The sequence below is a fragment of the Myotis lucifugus genome, unplaced genomic scaffold, assembly GCF_000147115.1.
Source record: "Myotis lucifugus unplaced genomic scaffold, Myoluc2.0 scaffold_704, whole genome shotgun sequence".
NCBI lineage: Eukaryota > Metazoa > Chordata > Mammalia > Chiroptera > Vespertilionidae > Myotis > Myotis lucifugus.
In genome coordinates this window covers 177129-200747 of record NW_005871752.1, presented here as the reverse complement: position 1 = coordinate 200747, position 23619 = coordinate 177129, and the positions used below count along the sequence as shown (strand labels likewise).

Below are 23619 nucleotides of genomic sequence, written 5' to 3'. Positions count from 1 at the left end.
AGCATGTTCTGCCCTTTCCGCAAAGGAACCCGTGCTCCACCATTCGGAGTGCAGCGGGCAGCAGGCAGGCCGCTCGCCCCGCCCGCCCCGGTCACCGACACGGAACCCGGGAAGGGAGCCAGCTGGCCGGGAAAGGCACAGTGGGGAAAACGCACGGTTCTGCATTTACATTTCATAACTAACTCGTTTTTTATTGAATTGCTTCATATCTTAAATATATTCAAGAAAAAAAGGAAACTCAGTAAATAACATTTAATAACCATAATTATCAAAACAGCCAAATGTGGTTAAGGAGGGGCAAGGTATAGAATTTTGTTTCACATTAAAATTAAAAATATGGTTAGAAAACAAAAGAAACCGTAAGTATATTTGATAATAAAAACAGAAAGAAACAAGCCCTTTATATTCCAAAGACAAATTAAAAGTGGTCTTTATTAAGCCCTGGCAAGCCTCCAAAATCACTATGACAAGCAATACAGGAATAATGTTCATTTGAGATTTTTCACCCAAATAAAATGAAAGACCAAAGAGAAACTAACTTCAATGAGTAGTTCCTTAGTCCATCCCAACGAGCTGGGCTTTGTTGTATAGAACTGGACCGTTCAAGTCTCTGCTCACTTATACTCAACTCTAGGCTAGGCCTTGAAGGGGATGAGTGAGTGTAGCAGCTACCAGGGGCGGGGCCTGCACTGCACACAGACACCGAACGCACGCTCAGGAGTTGTTAAATATGATACAAGATATATTTGGGGGAGGGGCAGAGGAAATTGTTCTGTATCTCGACTGTGATGGTAAGTCCACAACTCTAAGCATTTGTCAAACTCGAAGAACTGTACAACCAAAACCTCAATCTTACTGCCTGTAAAGTTTAAAGGAGATACCATAAAAGACAAAACAGGTCGAACTTCTACGATGGTTTAAAAGGCCCTACAGCAGCGGTTCTCAACCTGTGGGTTGCGACCCCTTTGGGGGTCGAACAACCCTTTCACGGGGGTCGCCTAAGACCATCGGAAAACACATATATAATTACATATTGTTTTTGTGATTAATCACGATGCTTTCATTATGTTCAATTTGTAACAATGAAAATACATCCTGCATATCAGATATTTACATGATGATTCATAACAGTAGCAACATTACAGTGATGAAGTAGCCACGAAGATAATGTTATGGTTGGGGGTCACCACAACATGAGGAACTGTGTTAAAGGGTCGAGGCCTTAGGAAGGTTGAGAACCACTGCCCTAAGGGACCGCAGAGGTCAGCCTGAGCTGGAGCAGCGAGAAAAAAAGAAAAGGCAAACAGAACCGAACAGCAGGCGAGGGCGCAGCAGGAGCGGCCGGGCAGAGGCCAGCCGGGCACACGGACACGAGCACGGGGGGCGCTGTCCAGCCAGCATGCACTGCGCTCACACTGGCCGGGCCGGAGCGACAGGAACTAACCAGCCCTCCCTCGCCCTGGAATAGGGACTAGGACCCCCCCACCCCCAGTTGTCACATCCGTCACGGCGAGGCGCAGAGCTGCGAACCCTGAGAGACCGGGAAGCAGTGCAGCTCGGGACCAGGCAGAACTGGGATGAGCGGCAGGACTGGGGAGACCGGCCTTCCGAGAGGCTCGCTCGGTATAGAGACAGGTAAGGGCCGCCATAAAGACATGAAGCTGATGGACACGTCTCTGTGCCGATGACCGAACCCTGCATTCTGTGTGTGAATGGGAGGGAGTGGGCTGCAGACCTGCCTGCACAGAAGAACTCTTGTCCTGTAGGAAGGGAGTGTCACCGTCCTCCTGCTTAGGGTCAGCACAGGGTGAATGAGGGGCGCTGGGTGTTAAGTTTTTTAAAAAGTAGAAAAGGGGACGTGTAACGCAGCCCTAAAATAACGCAGCGATTAAGCGACAAGCAACGTGTCGCCTGAAAACAGAAAGGACGCCTGGAAGAGCATTCTGAACAGAGAAACGACAGGCTGCTAACGGCACTGCTGAGGCAGGCGGAGGGGACACTGAGGTGTGGAGACGGGGGGTAAAGCTGGGCGGGGGCTGGTTTATAGTGGAAGAAAAGAGTTCAGTATGAAGAATACTGACTTTGGGGTCATCTGGCACCTTCTCAAACGCTCAGCCTCATCTCTCCTCCTCCCCCACCCCCGAGCCCTTAGGCCCAACCACACTGAACCATGTGCTGTTGCCTGAACATAATGTTTTCAAAGCCACTGGTGCCACCTGGCCGGCGTGGCTGACCACTGACCTATGACCCCAGAGGTCACGGTCCAGTTCCCGGTCAGGGCACATGCCGGTTGTGTGGGGTGTGCTGGGGGTTCTCTCTCATCATTGATGTTTCTCTCTCCCTCCCTCTCCCTTCCTCTCTGAAATCAATACAAATATATTCTTTTAAAAACCATAGGTGCCTTAATAGACAGGACTAGAGGCCCGATGCACGAAATTCCTGCAAGGGGCTCAGCTCTCACAGCCCCAGCTTCGTCTGGAAGGTCGTCCAGTCTAATTAGCATATTACGCTTTTATTATAGATGGGGCAAAAGTAGGTTTACAGTTGTGAGTACGTGAACCACAGAGTTTATTCTTGTATTATTATTACTAATGAGTGTATTATTTCCCATGCGAACAGCTGTAAACCTACTTTTGCCCACCCTGTGTGTTCTGGTAAGACACTTGCCCTCCTGGTTCCCTTGGCGTCCAGTGCACTCCATGTACACCTGCCTCCTCCGCCCACAGAACCTGTCCACACAGCGGTGACATTGCATCTTCAAGCCCCTTTGCACTGTCAGCAACTGAAGGGCAAAGACGATCTTGGTGTCCTGTGTGCCAGGCACACAGCTGGCTATGAATAAAAACTGTGAATGGCTAAATATATGAAATTCAGGATAAAGATCAGAAGTAGACAGAGATATGCAAATTGCTGGCTTTAGAAGTGGTAACTTAAGCCAGAAAATGAAAGTTCTCAGAGAAAGCAAAGCCTGAAGTCAGGGCTGACAGAAGGAAAGCAACCAGCTTCCGGGGGGAGCGGGCCTAAGCCAGCAGTCGGACATCCTTAGTGCTGCTGCGAAGGCGGAGAGGGTCCCGCCACTGCCACTGCACTCACCAGCCCTGAGCTCGGCACAGGGACTGGTCGAATGCCCTTGGGTCGATTTGCATATTAGCCTTTTATTATATAGGATCCATGTGCACCTCATGAACTGAACCTGCCTCCCCACAAATTCTTACGTTGGAGTTCCAACCACCGACTTCACGGTATTTGGAGATAGGGCTTTTAGGAGGTGATTAAGGTTAAATAAGGTCATAAAGGTAGGGTCCTGAGGAAGAGGGAGAGAGAGATGTCTCTTTCCAAATGCACACACCCAGGAAAGGCCATGTGAGGACAGAGATGTGCGTCTGCAAGCCAGGAGAGCCCACACACGCATCACGCACAGGCGTGTCCACCCGCTAGAGTAAACACACACCCTACTCTAAGAAAAGGGAATGTTCTCTCCTTACTCTAGAGATTACTTTCAATGGTATTTTTTAGGGTATAATAGAGAACTCTGTGTCAAAGTTAATGTCATAGGAAGATTTTCTCCAAATAAACCCTTTCATGTTCTCTCCTTAATACAGACAGGATACAGAAACTCTTTTTGACCCTACTAATTCTAGAGTATTTTTCTCTTTTTTAAAAAATATATATTTTATTGATTTTTTACAGAGAGGAAGGGAGAGGGATAGAAAGTTAGAAACATCGATGAGCAAGAAACATCAATCAGCTGCCTCCTGCACACTCCCAACTGGGGATGTGCCCGCAACCAAGGTACATGCCCTTGACCGGAATCGAACCTGGGACCCTTGAGTCCGCAGGCTGACGCTCTATCCACTGAGCCACACCGGTCAGGGTTAGAGTATTTTTCTCTTAATTAGCATCCCTCTTCAGAGAAGTCACGTTCACTGAGCACGTCTGGTAGCTGTCTGTCCGCCCTCAGTGCCCCCGTATGAGATACACGGAGGGAGACGCCAGCCCACACCTGGTATGTGTTTCCTATATTCTCCCCCAAGGACGTGGTCACTGAGATCGCTCCCATTTTGTATGGAGTACATACTTGCTTAAAAATATGCTGTTACATTTCAGTGGAATAAATCTAAAATGCACTTTAAAGAGAGAGAAAGACTGAGGTAAACTGTGAGCTGCTAATATGCAGAAGCAAAAGTAAAGAAAAGGAGTGACATAGAATTCCGGATATTGTTAAAGTGATGACTACTTCAGTATCCACGGCCTTCCTCCATCTCCGCGAAAGATCTCGTATCAGACATGAAAGTACACGTCACGCTGAGCCACGGGGGATTCGCGTGTCCGGCTCTGGACAAGCCCCTTCCTCCTCAGCAGACATTTCCATCCCGATCCCACGGCAAGAGGACTCCGGACGGGAAGGAGTGAGGAGACCTCAGCAGCGTGTCACTGAGGCGCTGGAGCTGCAGGAAACCCCGCTGGGTGGGAGCAAAGCTGATGGATCAGGCTCCGGAGGCAGGGCAGCCCCAGGGCGCGGGCCCAGAGCCCAGGAGGAAGCTGGAGAGCCCACACAGCACTGCCCAGTGCTCAGCGCGGCCCCTACCCAGGCAGCGGCAGGGCGGGCGGGCGGGGCCATGGCGAGGCGCCGAGGGAAGCCCAGCTTGGCCGGAACAGGTGGCAGCTGAGGGACCAGCGGGAGTATTTGCTGAGACATGAACACGTGAGCACACGGGGTGCAGGAGCCTCGGAGGCACATACACCATCATCACGTGCAACCAGCAACTCAGGTCCTGAAAGGCTGTAAGTGGCTTTTCTCTCCAAAAGACTCAGGTTACAACAAACCAAGAAAAAGAGGTCAACACGCTACGGAGCCCCAGCACAGGCTCGGGAAGCACGTCTAACTCTGTGCCAACAAGCACCGCGCAAGCTCCCGGGGAGCACCCCTCACAGGGCAGCTGCTCACAGGCCTGCCCCGGCAGCCCCGTCCCCACGCACTCGCACAGCCCAGCGCCCACGAGCACTGCTCTCCCCCTTCTCTCGGAGAAAAGGCGGAGCCCCACTCAGATTTCCACGTGAGGCGACAGGGCGTAAAGCAGGGACCTTCAGATAGGACTTCAACACACGATCCTCTGCAGGCCCATCTCCAGCCGCTTCTCTGGGGCCACTAGACACCGTCAGAGCCGCAGCCGTCACAAAGCACCCCCCGCACGCCCTAGTCCGTGGCAGCGCCCACTCCACCCCTTCAGGTCAGCGAGGCCGAGCTCCAGGCCCGGGGACGGCATTCTCACGCACTGTGCCCGCCGTGCGCTGTGCTGCCGTGCTCGGCACAGACCACGAATCGCAATGGGCCCTGTTCCCCAGCAGGAAGCACCTAAAATCACCAGGCCGCCCAGCTTACGAGACTCTTACACAGCAATCCTGCTGGCCCTGTAGCAATTTATAAACCGGAATCACACACACACATGCGTAAGAGGAAGGTGTGCTTTATAGCGAAGATGAACAGCCGGCTGTGTGGGGACTGACTGAGCCTTCAGTGTCACTGCTTCTCAGTCTGTGCAAGAACAATGCACACTGACAGCAGTGACAGGCAGCACAGCCGCACAGCATCTTCATTTAAAAACAGGTATTTGTCCTTCAGAATCTGGGGAAAAACTCAAAGCCTAAGCCAGTGGTTCTCAACCTTCCTAATGCCGCGACCCTTTACTACAGTTCCTCATGTTGTGGTGACCCCCAATTTCATCGTTACAAATTGAACATAATTAAAGCATAGTGATTAATCACAAAAACAATATGTAATTATATATGTGTTTTCCGATGGTCTTAAGGGACCCCTGTGAAAGGGTCGTTTGACCCCTAAAGGGGTTGCGACCCACAGGTTGAGAACCGCTGGCCTAAGCAATAGTATTAGTATTAGAATAAGCAACACATACATAGAAATATGTTCAATATACTGCTAATGAGGCAAAATGATCTGTAAAAACATTATAATTAGTATTTCATTTATATGAAAAAGTATTTGTGTTTATGTCTAAATATACATTAGAAAGCCTAGAAAAATATATAACCAACTTTCAGGTGGTTAACTCTAGAGATGGCATTTAATATAAAGTCAGGTAGACAACTCACCTCCTACTGTATATATTTCCATATTTGAATGTTTTATAATACAACAAAAGGTCAAGATCATTAATTTTTAATTTTAAGAACTGCTTTATCACCATGAAAATGATGGGGTGTTTTTTTGCTGTGTTTCCTGAAATTATGCTATAAATGGCACTTATTGAAAAAGTTCTAATTTCAAAAGCATTTAATTTTTCTAAGGAAAAGTGAGAGCATTTGCTGAGTGCCCACTATTGCCAGGTGTTGGCCTATTATTATCTCTAACAATTTCACGAAGGGGAAGACAGTCCCCCAAAATCTGGACATTTGAAAACTTAAAAATCACTAAGTCATAGGTCTAGAAAAGCTAAAATGTAAATCATAAAATAGTCTGAAATGAACATGAAAATACAAATCAAAACTTAAAGTACACAGCTAAAATACTACACATAAAAATGTAGAGCCTTAAATGTATACCTTAGAAATTCATGAAACATTCAATAACTTATTTTTTACAAGCTCAAGAGAGTAAAAGGAATATAGACCAGAAATGAATAAAATAGAAAACAAAGGAAACACCAGATTAACAAAACCAAGTGAGTTTTTACTGGTTAATGATCAGTCTTGTTAAAGGCTTAAGAAAAAACAAAAAAGAAAACACCAACACAGAGATTATTAAAATTGTTAAAGGGCTAATTTATCAGAAACTCAGAGACACTCCGTCTCTCGGGTGTGGACGCGGGTGGGTAAGCAGTGACAGGCTGGCAAGCAGGAAGCCGGGGTTTTAACAAAGCTCCTCTCCTCGCACATCTCCCGGCCCCGGCCTGTCTTTTAGGAGGAGTCTAGCCCCCAGGGTCCAGCTTCCGCGTCTACAAATGAGGAAGAAGAGAGGCATTCTCAGGTCCCTGCCAGTCCCTGATCCCACCAGCCCCAGCCAGTCTGCACACAGACAAACCACAGGTTTCCTTCTTGGGCCGCATGGGTGAGGGAAGCTGCTCTGTGTGACCCAGACACATCCTAGCCAGGGCGGGCGGCTGGCCATCCTGGTGTCTACACGGTGGGCAGACCAGGGAGGAGACAGGCAACCTCAGCACACGCACAGGAACACACAGCCCGGGAACTGCCTCCAGGAACTGATGTCTCCCAAAGTGGAGGGGACAGAACCCACTCGTAAGAAATCTCCTTTCCTACCACCCAGCCCGCGCACGCGGGGCCGTGTCTGCGTTTTCCTCGTGTATATTTGGGTCTAACAACTGAGCCCACAGCTACTTTTGTAAAACGCGCTCCCACGAACCCTCTCATTTTCTCCTTTTAGCAGTCAAGGTTGAAAGTAAATAAAGCTTTTGGCTCTATACGACTTTGTGCTACCTGAGCAGTTTTTAGAAAGTTCTATTCATTCCACACTTAAGGAATGTCCTTTATTTGGTGTCTAATTCAGTTCTAACAAAATACACATTTTCTCGCTTTCTCTGGAAACAGGTGTTGCGGGTTCTTTCCAGACCCACCTGGAAAGGCCTCCTGCTGACCGACCGGAGCTCTGCACTCCTCCTCCCCCGTGGGAAGGGCCGGCAGGTTCACAGGCGAGCGTCACTCAGGTTTTTACCAACTTGAGTGAAACGCACAGGTGTGCCAGGGGAGGGACGCCCCCTGCTGGCCAGCCCTGCCCTCACGCAGGCTTCGCGTGGCGCACAGCGGGGCGCTCAGGAGACTCAAGACGAGTGTGAAGTTATCGAGCGGAAAGGCACGGCTGCCCCTGCGATGAGACTGCGATCACTCGGTGACAGCAGCCGTGACCTTGGAAAGAAAACCAAAGTCAACAGGGCCGGCTAAAGGATGAACTCCAGGAAAGGGTGGGGGCACCGTGGGTGGTGCCAGGGAAAATGAAGGGCCACTTGGTGAAATGTCACCAACAGTAGGTGCCTTTCACTGAACGCTCACCGTGCATCCTGACTGTTAATCCTCCAACAACTTTAAAAGGCAAACATGACATCATTCTGAAGATGAAGAAACCTGCCCAAAGCCACACAGGCTGAGACTTCGGTCAGGAGGCCATGAGCCCGCTGACCCCACAGGTCTACGGACAGACGCCACTTACAAAGAGCTGAGCAGAAAGAGCACAGGCAGCAGGCCATGGGGGGCTGACAGAAGGAAGGGGTGCAGCAGCAGGAGAGCCAAGTGCACTCACCTTCTGGTAAAAGGAGGGGAGGGGAGAACCTGCCGCCCCTCAAAGGAAAATGAGGGCAGGAAAAGGCACAATTGTCTTGCCTTTGTCTGTATTGCAAAGATCTGAGAGTGGGGGGAGGTGATGGACTGGGACTGGGGGGGGGGGACTTAGAATAAGGATGGAGGAGCTAGATCCAAGGGAGACGCAAGCACAGGGAGACACGGCCACCAAGAGAAGGGTCACCTGAGGTTCCTACCCTCCCCCACAAGGCGGCTTCTCATCTGTGCCGCCCGGCAGTGCGGTCAGGCCCGGGTCCTCTGTGGGAAGGCCAAGTCCAGCTCTGAGTGTTGGCTCCACCTTTCCCAGGTTGCACTGCCCTTGGCCCTCTGGCCCCGATGGCCCAGGAGGGCAAAGGGGAAGAAAGGGCGAGAACACGTGAGCCCCGTGTCTGCCCCATGTGAACACGTACGTCACTTGCATCTTCCCCGCGCGACACTGGCACACACGCTCCGAGGCGGAGCGGAGAGCTCTGCGGTGTTCACGGACAGCCAAGCACCCACGTCAGTGCTACAGCAGACAGGCCCTCGGCACATACTTCACACAGAGCCACCTGTAGAACAGGTATTATCAGCCCTGCTTAGAGGAGAGGGTGACTCAGAGAGGACCAGCAGCGTACAAAGCCACACGTGTAACAAGGGTGAAATCAAACATGTCCACCACCAGCACCGCCCGCGCTGGCCGCTCAGAGCGACGCAGCCTGTGCCGGAGCGGGGCTCGGCTCCACGGCGGGTGTGGCCGGAGGCCCACGGGAGGGGCCGGGGCGCAGTGGGTGGGGAAGGGAAGGCTCACATGCAGACTGGCCGTCAGCCCTGACAGTCAGTGGGGCCTCCGGGATTCAAACAGGTACTTGCCTGACTCGAAGTCCTAAGTGAGCTGGAAACAGTCCGCCTGCTAAAAGGGGAGGCGGGGGGGATTCCCCGAGGGCCCGGGACGAGGAAAAGCAATGGAGTGGGCAAGGCACGAAGCTCGGGAGCGGAGCGCAGTCGCCCCGCCGATAAGCTAAAGGACAAACAGGATGCTCCCGCTAAAGCAGGGGAGGGCACGAGGAGTCAGAGAATACGAGCGGGCAGCAGCTACAGCAGGAAGGGTCTGACCCCAGGTAAGTGATTCGAGTGTTTCACGAGCAAGTGAGACGTCAACACCGGCTCTGAGCGGAAGGCCTGGAGTCTGTGCGAGGCGGAGGGGAGGGGACAGGGCGGGGCGCCAGGCGGGAGGTCAGTGTAGAGGTCAATGTATACACAAGGTCCCTTCACCCCCACTATCCTGGGTTTCACCTTCCGAGGTTTCAGTTACCAGTGGTCAACCTCGGTCCAAAAACAGAAATGGAAAACTCCATGTCATCACAAGAAGGCGAGCCACACAATCGGACATCTGAGAGCGAGCACGCCCCTGTAATTTATTAGCATGTGTTATAACTGTCCTATTTTACTGCTGGTTACTGTTGTTAATCTTAGGGCGCCTCACTTATCAATGAAGGGAAAGGTCCGTGTGCACAGGAAAATACAGTACATGTGGGGTCCAGTACTACCCGCGGCTTCAGGCACCCAGTGGGGTCCCGGAAGGCACCCCCTGTGATGGGGGGGGTCCTGTATTTGAGATTGACTCAGAGATGGCACCCCAGGTGTCCAGGGGCAAGAGGTCAGAGCACGGGCACCTCGGCTTTTGGAGACACCTACCTTCTGGTCACAGCTGCAGGCACCACCTCTCTGTGGCTGACACGGTTTTACTATAAAAAGACCGAGTTATCTTGCTGGTTTTGTGTTTTGTGTTTAAGTTGGGACAAAGGGGGAAAAGACACTGGATGTAAGTGACATTTACCAAAGAAGGTTTTCACTTTTTGTGGTTTTCTGTCAATAATGACCTATAATATCCTCAACCTTGGCGTCTCTGAGTTCATTAAGACCCTTAAAATAAGCATGTATATACTTAAAGAGCTTTTTAAAAAAAACATCCAAAATGACCATGCGGTTCTTTCACTGGGAACTCCGATTTCTGCATAAAAAACAACCAGCCCATTTGTGCCCCAACAAACATGAAAACAGGGAGTCGGTCACCTGCTGCTTCCCTCCCCAGAGGCTCCGGAGCCCGGCCACAGCTGTTCCTCCCTCACTGGGAAGGTCACAGCCCCAAACTTTCCATGGGCTGGGCTCTGGGCGGGCGGGGCGGAGGCTGGAGGACAGGGTGTGGGAGACAGCTGATCTGTTTTCTACTTTACTTTCTCCTCGGCCCTGATCAGGAATCTATTTTGGGCTTCTTTGGTATTTGAAGCTACAACTATAATCATTTCTCAGCCAAAACACTCTCTATTTACATGAAATTAGAGTTTGGGGTGATATCAGCACATTTTGAAAGAGGCAAAAACGACAGCAAACTGTCGGGTCACACTGATACCCGCATGGCTGTCTCACTAGTGGTGAGCGATGCCGCGTGCGGAGGCTGCACCACCCCGTCCCACGTGCGTGACGGTGGAGGTGCTGCCGGGGGAGGACAGGGAGAGCCGCCTGCAGAACAGCAGTGCGGGGCCTTTCTGCTCCCTGTGCCCGTTGTGGGGCTCCCTCCGCTGCACCCTAAGGTGTCTGAATTCAGACTGGTACCGGCAGTGAGTTCCACTAGGTGTAGACTGTCAACCCACTCGAATGCTGGCTTCAGCTGCCACCCCACGTTCCACACTCCTGCCCCACCTGCCCCACCCTACTTCCTCCCCTCGCCTGCCTGCCTCGGTGCGTGCCCAGGGCGGGTCCTGGGCAGCGCTGGCCAGGTTTAGCCCTGGCACCTCCCATGCTACTTGCCATCTGAGCTCAGTCTCCTCTTATGGTGAAAGTGAATAAGTACTAATTACGAACCTCCCAGCACTGCCCACACTCAGAGCCCAGCAATGTGCCTGACGCAGCACCTGGCACAGGAAGAGCCCTTCATAACAAACGCTCTTCCCTGACGGTGCGCTGCCTGACGGTGCGCTGCCCTGCGGTCCGAGCGCCCGGGGCCGGGGACACACACCAGCCTGTCCCGACATGGGGTCCTGTGCTGCGGTCATTTCTCTTCAGCAAACAGTGAGTCTGTGTGTCACTGACCCCTGCCTCCAACAGGGACCAGCATGTTCCTGCCGACAGCCAACCGACTGCCTGAGAACAGACTGCCCGCTGACGGGTCTTACTGTCGGAGAAGGAAGTGCTGGCAGAGAGGGGGGCACAGAAGAGGCGAGGACACGGTGAGACGGTCGGACAGGTGCCCAAGAGTTTCCAGAGTTTACACCAGGATGTGGTACACAGAACAGCAGCACAGAAATGGCAAATCATCTAAATAATAAAAAACGGAAGTTAAAGTGGATTATGCCAAAATACAAAGAGTATATGCAGCAATATCCCACTATTTTTTTTAAAGCATGTGTTTTTGTTGTTTTTTTAAAGTGTGAATTCATACACATGAAAAAAGCACTGGAAAGATATATAACCAAAATGTTAAAAAGCGTTTGCTCTGGGTGATGGGGAGATTAGTAGTAATATTTTATTTTCTGGGTTTTCTATTTACCAATTTATGACATGTTAATTTTACAAGGTTTGGAAATTAATAATTATTTTTAAAGAAAAAAGCTAATGGAGATCTTACTAATGATGACAGTATTCCATAGCCAATACTTAAGCACATTAAGCTAAACGCACACAAGGAAACACCAGGTATTTCCAAAGCCAAAGCCGTCTATTCCCCACTCTCCCATGAGGCACGAGGAGAAGCAGCTCTGGTGAAAAGGCGATGCCTAACCTGGAAGCCTGGGAGCGGATGCCCAGGAACACTCCCCCAGCACTGACCTCCTGCGTCCAGTCCCTTCGCTAAAGCGGGCACGAGGCCCAGGACTCACTGGGTCTGGCCCTGCCAAGGCCGTCGGGGTAAGTTCGTGAAATGCGTGACCGCACAGAGCAGGCTGATTTTTAAGTTGACCGTGTGTCTGGCCCAGGAATGATGGTGATCGGTAGTCACCTGGTGCCTGGCAGAAATAAGGTTCCCCGCCCGCTCCAAAGGCTGGCCCATAACCAACCACCTTCATAGGTAATGTAGGAGTGAATCAAAGCGAAGGCTCCTCTTTGAAGTAGTGTCTACAGTTTATTTAGTCTTTAGATTAAAGACAGTATGACCAGTAGGGTTTCATCGGAGTATGATTTAAGCTTGTAAAACGGAGCATCCTACACCCGGTGAGAACACCCTCCAGGCTCAGAAATCCCACCCAACCAGCTCCCTGACCCACAAAGGCCCCTCAGAGAAGCTGGGTGAGAACCTCTCCGCGCGGGCAGCAGGCCGCCGTCCCAGCACACAGGCTGCGTCCTCCCGCACATGCCGCTGAGGAAAGCTGGCAAACGCTCGTCATCTTCTCCAAAAGCCACACACAGACGCCTCTTGAGAGGCTGGGTGCACATATGTAATAACTTAATAAAATAATAATAATAATAAAAAAAAGGCTGGGTCTGGTGGATGGGGCCGGTTTTCACACCGATAAGGAGACAGCTTTAGCAACTGAACTTGTAAAGAAGAAATCAGACTGACGATGTCACCATTCCGGTACAAAAATAGTTATCTCCGTGCCCCAAATATACTAGGAAATAATTCAAGAGCCAAAACTACAAATAAAAAATTTTAAATAAACAACCAACTAAAATCCGGACCTGAGACCTCAACTGCTTTTCCTTTTTCATGCGCCCACCCCCTGAGAAGATATTGTGTGTTTTAAATCTTAAGAGTGCTCATGTCAAGTGCATCGTGTCTAGTCTGAAATTATGCCAAACGGCAAGGTTCAGAAACCAAAATAAAGTCACACTAAGGTGTGTCCCAGAAGAAAATAGAAAAACGCTTACTCTGGCAGGAAGTCTCCAAAGTGGCATATCTAAATTAGTAAGCTTTGTTTAAAATACACACACTTTTTTTTAAAGGCACACAGGCCAAAAACGTTTGGTAAATTTCTTTTTTATAATGGTTATGATTATTGCAGTAGCAAATCATATGTTTCCCCAAAAATGTACATTTGTATCACTCAGGTTATTTTCTATAGAAGATAAGGTGGAGAAGGAAGGACTCCCATGGACTGTCCTTTAAGGCTCAGCGTACACACACACACACACACACACACACACTCACACACGCCTGCTCCAGGAGGAACAAGAAGGGACTCAGGCAGGAAGGTCCGGAGGCCGGCGCGGTGCTCGGGGCGCAGTGTCCTCTCTGGGGTGCGAGTGAAGAAACGGAAGCCTCGCGAGACTGAGTAACACGTGTGTGAGCCGAAGCAAGAACAGGTAGCAAAGCAGGTTTTGAAGCTTCCAATCCTACCCGGTCCCAGCTACTTGGCCAACAGCAGCATCGAGGAGCCCACTGTTGTCGGCAGATTCTGTAAGAGCCGTTCCACCATCCCTGTCCCACTGGCTTACAATGGTGCCCGCCTGGCAGGGTCCTTCTTCCCCCGCAGCCTCCTGCCCCTGCGGCCCCTGACCCCGCGGCTCCCAGCCTCAGAGGTGAGCCTGCCCGGGCTCTGCTCACGTCTGCAGGAAGGCCCTGAGGTGCTTTTCGTAGGTCGGTCCGTCAATATTTGGGCCTCTTGCCCCTTAAGCTACCACATGCTCCCTTCTCAGCCCCCTCTTTGCAGTAATCAGCAATAGCCCCATTCCCACTCCCAGCCCCTCCGATGTGGAAATGGCTTTGCCTAAGGTTATCGGTGACCCCGCGGAACCACCCAGTGGCCGCCTCCCAGGCCTGGTCTCACTGCTCTCGCGGGAGAACGCAGACATGGTCCTGTCCCTGCAGCCAGGCCCTCTCTCGGGGGCTCAGTGTGCCCTCCACCCATCGGAGAGGCTGGTGTTCCTGAAGCGCAGTCCTAAGGCCTTGTCCTTCCCACTCTCAACTGGCTGCTGAGATGTCCTCCATTCCCGTGACGTTAATTACTGAACAGGCCACTGGCTCCCCATCCAGGGCGCCCCTGAGCCGAGCCCATTCACCCACACGAAGCTGGCACTTCCTCTGGGGAATCTCCAGGCACCTTCAGCAGCAGCTCCCCTCAGGCTCACTACCGCCTCCCTCCCCTCCTGCTTCCAACGGGCTCTCTCCCGGGCTCTCTCCCGTCTCCCCAGCCTACTAACGGGCCTGTGTGCGAAACCCCCAGCTTAGGAACTGGCCTGGAACCAACATCTGTCAATTAGACAAGCCACAACTTTCAGGACCACCCCTCTGACCCCACATTCAATGTGTCACCAAAACCTGTCCGTTTACTTCTGCGATGCCGCTCAAACCCATCCACTCCTCTCCAACCTCACCCCCTCTGTGGTCTCGCTACCACGCTCTCATCTGGACCTCACTGATCCCCCTCAACCTTCTCTCCCAGCTCGAATGCACTGCTCTGCCCCGAGCCAAAGTCATCATCTTAGAAAGCCACCCCATTCCTATCCAGAACCCTTTCCATAAAACACCACAGGACCCCTATTTCCCCATCATACACTTACTGGTTCATTTTTGTTCATTTGCATCTCAACCGGCTAAGACAGTGGTTCTCAACCTTCTGGCCCTTTAAATACGGTTCCTCATGTTGTGCCCCAACCATACAATTATTTTCGTTGCTACTTCATAACTGTAATGTTGCTACTGTTATGAATCGTCATGTAAATATCTGATATGCAGGATGGTCTTAGGCGACCCCTGTGAAAGGGTCGTTCAACCGCCAAAGGGGTCGCGACCCACAGGTTGAGAGCCGCTGGGCTAAGACCAAGCCAACTACTTTCACTGCTAGCTCACTCGTCGAGCCTTTAAGTAAAGTTACATAAGCAGATTGCCACTCACTGGAAAATCACTCACAATGTTAAACCCTAAGCAAGGGGGGAGTCTGTGCAAAACCAGTATCTTCATGAAAGGTAAGCGACTCACTTGCTTTTGGATTTGGTCAGTAACTGGACTACATCAGCGGCAGCCACGAGCCTCAGTGCGCGTGAGCGGCGAGCGGTGAGCGCTAGTGGAGCTCTCCAACACCAGCTGTGAAGTGGTACCCATAACCTGTCCAACAAGTTTCGATAACATCACAATTTAAGAAGCCTTTTCTCCAGTTGGGCTATTGGGTCAGAGAGAGACAATGCTTGAAAGGAGCCACTGACAATGCCTTTCTCTTGTCCACGCCGTTCGAAAAAAGTGAAATCCTCCTCTGCCGCGTGCTTGGGCCGACGGCATCCTCTGCTCGGCATCTCCCAATCCGACGGGCGCCTCTCGGTGCGGAGGACGCTCCAACCAACGGAGCTTTGGGTTCAGTTCCAGGTCAGGACACAAAACTAGGTTGTGGGTTCCATCCCTAGCAGGGCATGTGCCAGAGGCAACCGAGGGATTTTCTGTTTCCCTTTCTCCTTCTCTGTGTCTCTCTCCCCATGTCCCTCCCATACCTAAAATCAGTAAATATATCCTCAGGTGAGGATTTTAAAAAGTGTTTTTTTAAAGCAGAAGATCTACCCAGCAAGTGTGGCTCAGCAGTTGAGTGTCAATCTAGGAACCAAGAGGTCACTGGGTTGTGGACTCGATCCCCAGTAGGGGGCGTGCAGGAGGCAGCCAATCAGTGATGTTCCTCTCTCATAGATGTTTCTATCTTTCTATCCCTCTCCGCTCCTCTCTCTCTAAAAATTAATAAAAACTTGTTTTTTTTTTAAAAAAAAATCAGATCTGACTGCAGTATCTGCTTCCAGAGAGAAATAGGTTAGAAGTAATCAAAACATTTCTTAGTGATCTGGGCACTGAAAACTGAATACAAACCAGGGCTCAATTTCAATGCTGTTTAAGCTGAAGCTGGAGCTACACTAAACAATGTCCCAGAAGAAAAGCAGCCAGCGTGCGGACCACACGTGAAGAACAGCCTGGTCAGCGGGGCTGAACTGGTTCCCTGGCTTCCTGGCCTCAGGACGATAGCAGCAGCACAGGCAGGACTGGCCACACCCTCCCCACGCCCTGCCTCAGCCTGGCACGACCAGGAGGCACCGAGAGCATCATCTTGGTCCTCGTTAGAGGAGGACACGCGGACAGCGGACAGCGTGAGCGCCTGCCCACGCCGCACAGTGAGTGGGAATAGACGGGGCGGCCGGCCCTGCGGAGCCGGCTCAGGTGGTGCCCGCTCATCATGCAGCCGAGGCCCGAGCGCCTCCCGCCGCTGCCCACGCCAAGCCCCTCGTCACCGTCTGCAGCAGCAACACGGCCTGAGCCGGCTAAGGAACTCCGTGCCCACAGGCCCGCACGGTCTCTCGACAGTCACAGCACGGGTCTCGGGAGCGATCGCTGAAATGCGTTCTTCAGGACACCTGCCCGCCGCCCGTGCTCCTGAGGGAAACCCGCTCTCCCGGCCTCGGGCTGCGGCGTCTGGCACTCAGGCCACACCGCAGGGCACTCCTCAGGCTCCCGCCCAGAAGCCAGGAGCCGCTGAGGCCTCGGGTTCGTCTTACTCTCCCACCCTCCTTGGGAAAACAGTGCCCAGTGCCAGGAAGAAGAGGCGGCCACTGCCTGAGTTTTGTGAGGGCCGCGTGAGTTCACCTACGACAGTTACCAAGCTTGTTCAGGCATCGGTGAGTATGGCTCTCTTCCCCCTCGTTCGCCTCTCCAGCAGCAGGCCACCAACTCCGCTCCCTCCAGTGGAGCTCACTGAAGCCCAGGCAAGGCCGGCGGCTTACCGAGCTGCCAACTACCTCCAGACTCCTCCGCGACGCCTCCTGTATGTCATTTTCCTGGGCCCCACCCTGCAAAAGACTCTGGACACACTTCCCAGCAGTGAAGCTGAGCGCTCAGCCACGGGGTTCTGCGTGCACCTGCTGGGCTGAGGCACTGATGGTGGCTGCACGGGACTCGCGTGGAGAGCAGCGGAGGGCAGAGGTCTCCCTCCTGGGCAGGGATGCCCACAAGGCGGCGCTATTTGAGGAAGTCTGTGGCTGTGCGACTCAACTGGGCACCTTAGCTCCATCTTGCAGGATGCACGCCCCCTGGCACTCTCAGCAGTCGTCAGGAGTGTGAATTAGAAAAATTAAAGCGCCACCTTCAGACAGCAGACACAGCTCAGAGTACAGGGAGCAGCAACAGCCCGGAAGCCCTCACACAGAACCAAACAGTCATAGGCATCCCGGCCGCCTGAACCAATCGCTGCTCCTACAGCCAGCGAATCCCGTCCCTCCTTCCCCGCCCTCTCCATCCACGGCCACCTTTCCCAAACCCAGACCAATCTGCTTCCAGAAGCCACCCTCCTCAGAACTGCATTTCCCAGCTCCGAACGGCACCACGTCCTGGTTCCACGGGAGTTTCCAGCTCTCCCACCACCTGCAGACGGACATGGCCAAGCCGCCCCCTGAGCGAGTGGAGCAGAGACCGCACAGGCCCAGCGGGCGCTGAACACTGGCGTCGTCATCCACACCGACGTTTAGAAATGAGTTCCAGAGTCACTACTGAGAAGACCACAGCTGCCACCACACTCCAGCCACACGGCCCCTTTCTGTTACAGATGCCCTTTGCCCCTTTGGCCCTCACGCCCGAGCCTCCCGAGGCTGGACTCCTCTTCCCGCCCCTCACTCCCACGGGCTTCATCCTCAAATCTCGCTCAGACAGCCCCTCCCCGAGGAGCCTTCCCCGAGGGCTGCCCCAGCACCTGTCTCCCAGCCTGTCTTCCTTCCTTCAGCGCATGTACAAACACCTGTAATTGTCTCACACCTTAGTAGCGGCCTTATCTTCTGCAGGGACAGTGCCAGCTCCTAGCACTGCACTAAGCACACAGTGGTGTTCACTAGATAAACAAGCGAAGATGAAGACAAGTCAACACTTTAAAGCCTGAACACTGTGCTCATACACCACCACGCACCACAATGCGTACCTCCTGACTTGAAAAGGGGGGGAGGTGTTGCACACAGTGTCCCCCGCCCCCTCCTCAGCTGCCGGCTTCACTGCAGAGAGGAATTAAGTTCACAGAATTTACACAAGTGAGGGTGTACAGTTAAGGTCATTAAAAACGTCAGGACTGCTGAGCCCACTTTTTACCTGGGGAGGACGGTCTCCAAGGCCCGGGCAATAAAAACTGGGCCGGTGAGCAGAGTGCAGTAGCTCCTTCCCGGGTGAAGCTGAAATTCAGGAATTCCCTCCGTATAGAGCAAGAGCTTTTCCACGTGTTTCATTACACACAGCACACTCCCAGACAGCTGTTTCCCCCACCACGGGATTACCACCCCCGGAGGTCACACATGTGGTTTTCACACATGACTGATAAAACTCGCCCCCTCAAGATGCCGTCAGCTTCAAGACATTCCACGACGGCCCACGGGAAAGGTTTTAAAGTGTTTGTGCCCCTAATACAAAACTAGTTGATGTCATTTCTACTAAAATAATTAGGTTGCAGTTGGTAGGATTACAGAGAAATAATTCCTACGACAACCATACACTGCGCCCAGTGCAGGTGCTGCGCTCAGCCCTCACACGTGGACTCGGTCAGGCCTCAGGGCAACGTGTGAGGCCGGGACTGGCGTCAGCCCCGTGCGGAAACGGGGGCACAGGGAGGACACTGGGCCCGAGCCCCCAGCTCCTGAATGGAGGCGCTGGAACGGGGATCCGGAGTCCATCACTAGACTCTGAGGGCTCTCTAACGTTTTAAAGAAAAATGTACAGTTTATAAAGAGTGAGCCATTCCCAACGTTAGGCGAGTTTCCATTAAGTAAAGGCGACTCCAAACCTCCAGGGCTTTAAACCTGGACAGCAAGAAGGTGGGAGGCAGCAGGAGAGCAGGAGGAGGAGCGAGGGGAAGGAGTGACAATGAAAACTAGGGTCAACAGAGAAGAGGGGGCAGAGGGCAGGCGTGACACTGCTCACAATAGTACGTGGGAGTGCTTTTTGGAAGAGAGAGACCGGGTCAGGCCGATACAGCCCCAACTAGCTTGTCACCAGGACTGTGTTTCTATCCTAAATGCTGAACTAAGCTCCTAAGTTAGGAGGAAGCAAACAACTAACACCCCAAATTCCTTCCCATAAACGGAAACTACACGTGAACTGGGTTTACTTAAAATCCTGGAATTCGGTGACTTTCTACTAGCGTCTGCCGTTAGCGGGGTGCACAGGAGCAAGGAAACGTCAACCCCTTACCCCAGAGAATCAGGATGACCCCAAGCCGAGGAACACGTGGAAACGTGGGAAAGCTCAGTCAAAAGGACTAAGCAAGAGAGAAAGCAATAGATTCACAGAACGGACATGAGTTTGCAAAGCACGTAATTCAGAGCGAGACTGAGGAAGAGTTTGCCTTTCAGAAACCCAGAGGGGAGCCTGTCGGAGCATCTCGGTCGCTATCCAAGAGGATGAGCCTAGTGAGCACGCAACCGCATAAAACCAACCAGAGCCACGCAGACAGGAAAAGCCGTGCAGCAGGGCCAGCCTGACCCCAGATGCCGCCAGGTCTCACCAAGTGCCGTTCATTTTCTGAGAGTCCTTTCCGTTCTCGGGGGCTGGGAGGGAAGAGGAACAACCCAGCCGACCTTCCGCAGCAGCAAAAGCAGTTTGGTTCATGGACGCCGCCGGCAGGCGACCAGCACAGCACTGTCCTACTTGCTCATCTACATGCAGACGCCCCTCCACCCACCGTGGGGTGAAGTCCCCGCAGGCCCAGCCTCAGTTGAAAATGCACTGAATACACTGACCTGCCGAACCTCCCAGCTCAGCCACGCCGCCCTGAGCGTGCTCAGACCACGGACATCGGCCTGGAGGTGGACAACCATCTTGAATTTCAGCCCGTGGGTGACTGCCTTCCTCTCCTCACCCAAAGCAGGAGACAGGGTGGGCGCTTTGTAGACACGACGGGTGGGAAAACAATATCCCCAAACCGCTGGCGGGGTGCACTGTGGAGCGCCCGTCCTTTCCCCTCGAGACCCGAGGCGGCCCTGCCCAGCAGCAGAGAGGACGTCCGCCTATCACTAGACCAGGAAAGGACCAACATTTAAAATCCCCAGGATGGTTTCTACTGAATGTGCTCGCTTTCACGCCACTGTAAAGTAAAAAAACAAAAAAAAATAGAAGTCGCACTGCCCTAACTGGGGGGCTGCCTGTACCTACCACAGTGCACGGCACCTACTAAATATGAAACCAATACGCACTCGATGATGAGTGAATGAACAAATAAATGTTCAGAGAAAAGGAGGGCCCAGAGTGCTCGGAACTATTCAGCAAGTGACTCTCGCTAACTACTTGCCCCCCCCCCGCCCCCATGAAAAAGGGGCCCAGGCTGCGGGTCAGGAACGAGACCGCTCCTCAGGGATATGACTTAGGGGGCAGAACGAGGTCAGCATTCTGGCGATAGTCACGGGGAGGAGAAGTCACAGATTCCGCAGCCCCTAGTAATCGCTGCCCAGGTCTAGCTGCCAGATTTGATCTGACCATTGACTGATTCGGCATAATGGTGAGCCCACACCCGGAGCTCAGCCCACACCTGGAGCTCGCCGAGGAAACCCCCGCCCTTCCTGGAAAGCCCACGCTGGGGCCATGAGCTCCTATTTGCACCTGCTCTTGGGGCAGCTGTCACTGGCGTCAAACGCAGCAAGTGTATGGTCAGGAGTGTCCAGGCAAAAACCAAACCAAACACAGCGCCCTCCAATAGGGGATTCAAGAGAATGTAGTGAAGGACCCATCTTCAAGGCGCAGGCAGGACCTAAGGAGGACAGCAAGGGGGTGAGACACGCCCAGGCCAGCACCATCAGGAGGCCACTATCACCGCAGGCCCACGGGGACCAGACCCAGCAAGCTCTGTAACTGTAGCCGGCAGGGAGGCCACCGATCGCTGTGACCTGCTCACGAAACACAGAGCAGCTCTGCAACATAAACCAGCATAGGGAGCTGGCTCCTCCAGGCCCTGCCCATGTCCCACTGGCCAAGGCCAACCAGCACCAAAAAGCAAGGGCTCGGCGCAGTCCACAGAGGTCACTTCCCCAGCACAGGGCAGGCGGAGGGAGGCCTGGAGGCACAGTGACCACCTCCCAGCAGACACAGGCTCCACGGAAGCCTCCACCTCGCGGGCAGCCCAGGGAAGTCTCACACACAGGCACCTCCTGAGTCCGACTACTCTAGCACCTGGGGAAGGGACAGACGGATTCTGAGAGTAACTCCAGTTGCCTCTTGTCATTTCTGCTTCTCTACGAGTAAACAGACGACCATTTACCTGTAATGAATCATATGAGACAACGCCCTTCCCTACACTCAAAGGGCACCTATTCCAAACCCCATTATTATCCTTATCAGGATGGACTATAGCCTCGTTTGCTCTCCCTCATTAGACCCTGAGCGCCTACAGGGCAGAGATGGCTTGTCATCTTTGTACCCCTAGTGCCTACCATGGACCCGGCACAGAGGGAGCCTTCCTTCAGCGTGCACTGAGTCGATTCGTGGACAGGGAGTCCATTTACTGGCAGCCTAGAGCCATGGTGGGTAAAGTCTGGAATGACCCCCAGCAATTAAGCACCAGTAAGTTTTATTCGGGACACGGTTTCACCCCTGGACAAAGCACGCAGCTCCTGCCCTTCCAGCCCTGCGCTCGCTGGGGAGCAGCTCCCTGTGCTCTCTGAGGCCTTTCCTCCCATCGCCGAGCTCACCATCCAGAGAGCGGAGAAGGAGGGCCAGACGACGCTCCACTTCAGGAAGGAATCCATTCGCAGCAGCTCTCCAAGCTCTCCTTCCAGGACTGACCCCACTGAACACACGAATAACCTGGCTGTGGAACTCATGTTTCCGGTGATGATACCTTGACTTGGGGGTAGAATGCTTGCTTGTACGCACGCATATGCCCGCACACTCACACACAGAGGACACGTTTAATGGTCACTTCAGCAGACATCACCGTCTGTGAAATTACAAAGCAGCGTGTAACACAATCAGACAGCACTGAACCAGCACAATGGACACGCCGGACGATGTTGGGGTGTCATTATCAGAGCCTGAACACATCCGCGTTATAATTATGAGCCGTTCTCACAGAGCCCTGTACTTAGGAAGTGCCCAGTCATCTCTCTGTTGGCACCGTCAGCCCTTACCTGGAGATGCTCCACAGGAAAAAAGCTCATGCCAGGTTGATAACCCTCTGGCTCCCATGGCTCTAGGCTGCCCCTCTCCTGCCGCCAGGAGGGTGAACAGGAGCAAACTTAAAATGACTCAGACCCCACTAGAAGGGGAGTTTGCTATAAAAACACATTGTCTTCCGAAACTCCACACGCAAAGGGCTCTCTCTGCTGCACCACTGTCCCCTCCCTGCTGTCTGTCAGTCGGTGTGGTTATGTCTGCTGTCACCTTAGAACCAAACTGAACCGGGCAGTACTTCATTTTCTGTTTAGAAAAGGGGAATTTGGGTCTTATCACAATACACTGAATTGCCTTAAATGAAACTCCAGTAACACAAAAACAGACGAAACACGGTTCAAATAGATCTTTTCCTAAAACTTACTTAATGCATAAATCCCCACAACAAGCCTTTTCCAAAACCATCAAAGGCATTTAGACCCGAGGCACAATCTTATCTTTCTGAGCCTTTGGCTATCCCGTGACCTGGCGGCTGCACACGCTGAACGCAGACCCCGGAACGATCCTCGCTCAGACCCGCCTGCACACAGGCCCTCCCGCCGCACACAGTGAAAAAGCAAACAGCACGGACACCCACCGTGCGGCCCTGTGGGTAACAGCACGAGCCTCAGCACCTCAGAGCGTGAAGTCTCATCTGCCACGCAGCACAGATACACACACACACGTCTGTCTCCTGAGTCAGTAACTCCCCTCAGGGAGGAAAAGGGGGACCTGATGTGTAATTCTGACAGCACACAACACCGGGCAGTGACGGGGTGCTATCCAATCCGGCAGAATTATCCACATCGGCTCTGGCTGAAATTCCCTCTTCCTTCTCGGAAATGTAAGTGACGTGGAGCGACACTGAGTACAAGTTAAAATCCATCTTAAAATTTAACATCTTTACCGAAGGTAAACTTCCTGTTGAAAACCAGTAAATTTTAATATATGTAATGTAATTATACAGGTCCTGACATCCGAGACGACTACTTGTCTTTCTATAAAAGCGGCGTTTCCTCTCCCTAACCTCAGTCCCTACAACTCACTGCGGAACAGTACAGTGCCCTGGTGAACAATGAACATGTCTCACGATAACCAAAAGGGATTTTTCCCCCAAAAGACCCACCAGGTAACAGACTGTGTGAGTCTTCAGCGGGACTGCAAGCCCTGGGCGGCCCGGCCTGACCCGGGGATGTCCTATTCCTGATGCTCTGAGGTCACAGACCTGCCACCCCGGATGCTCTGAGGCCACAGAC

The 23619-nt window shown here is 52.6% G+C and overlaps 1 protein-coding gene and 1 long non-coding RNA gene across 4 annotated transcripts in view; both read right to left on the bottom strand.

Moving 5' to 3' along the window:
- The window catches only part of PLPP1 (phospholipid phosphatase 1), a 37709-nt gene extending 14445 nt beyond the window's left edge, over window positions 1-23264 (bottom strand). Inside the window, exon 1 of one of the 3 annotated variants that reach the window (XM_023746599.1) lies at window positions 23126-23264. In XM_023746599.1, the coding sequence (XP_023602367.1) occupies window positions 23126-23264 (139 nt within the window). Of the gene's footprint in view, window positions 1-11462; window positions 11620-23125 lie in introns of those variants that run through there. The other 2 variants (XM_006105620.2, XM_023746598.1) reach the window with 2 other exon arrangements.
- On the bottom strand, window positions 6760-8711 carry LOC106694889. The gene is made up of 2 exons (XR_001345961.2): window positions 7590-8711; window positions 6760-6953 (listed from the first exon to the last, which is right to left on the bottom strand). It is a non-coding gene; the product is annotated as an uncharacterized LOC106694889 (long non-coding RNA).
- Window positions 23265-23619: the final 355 nt, after the last annotated feature.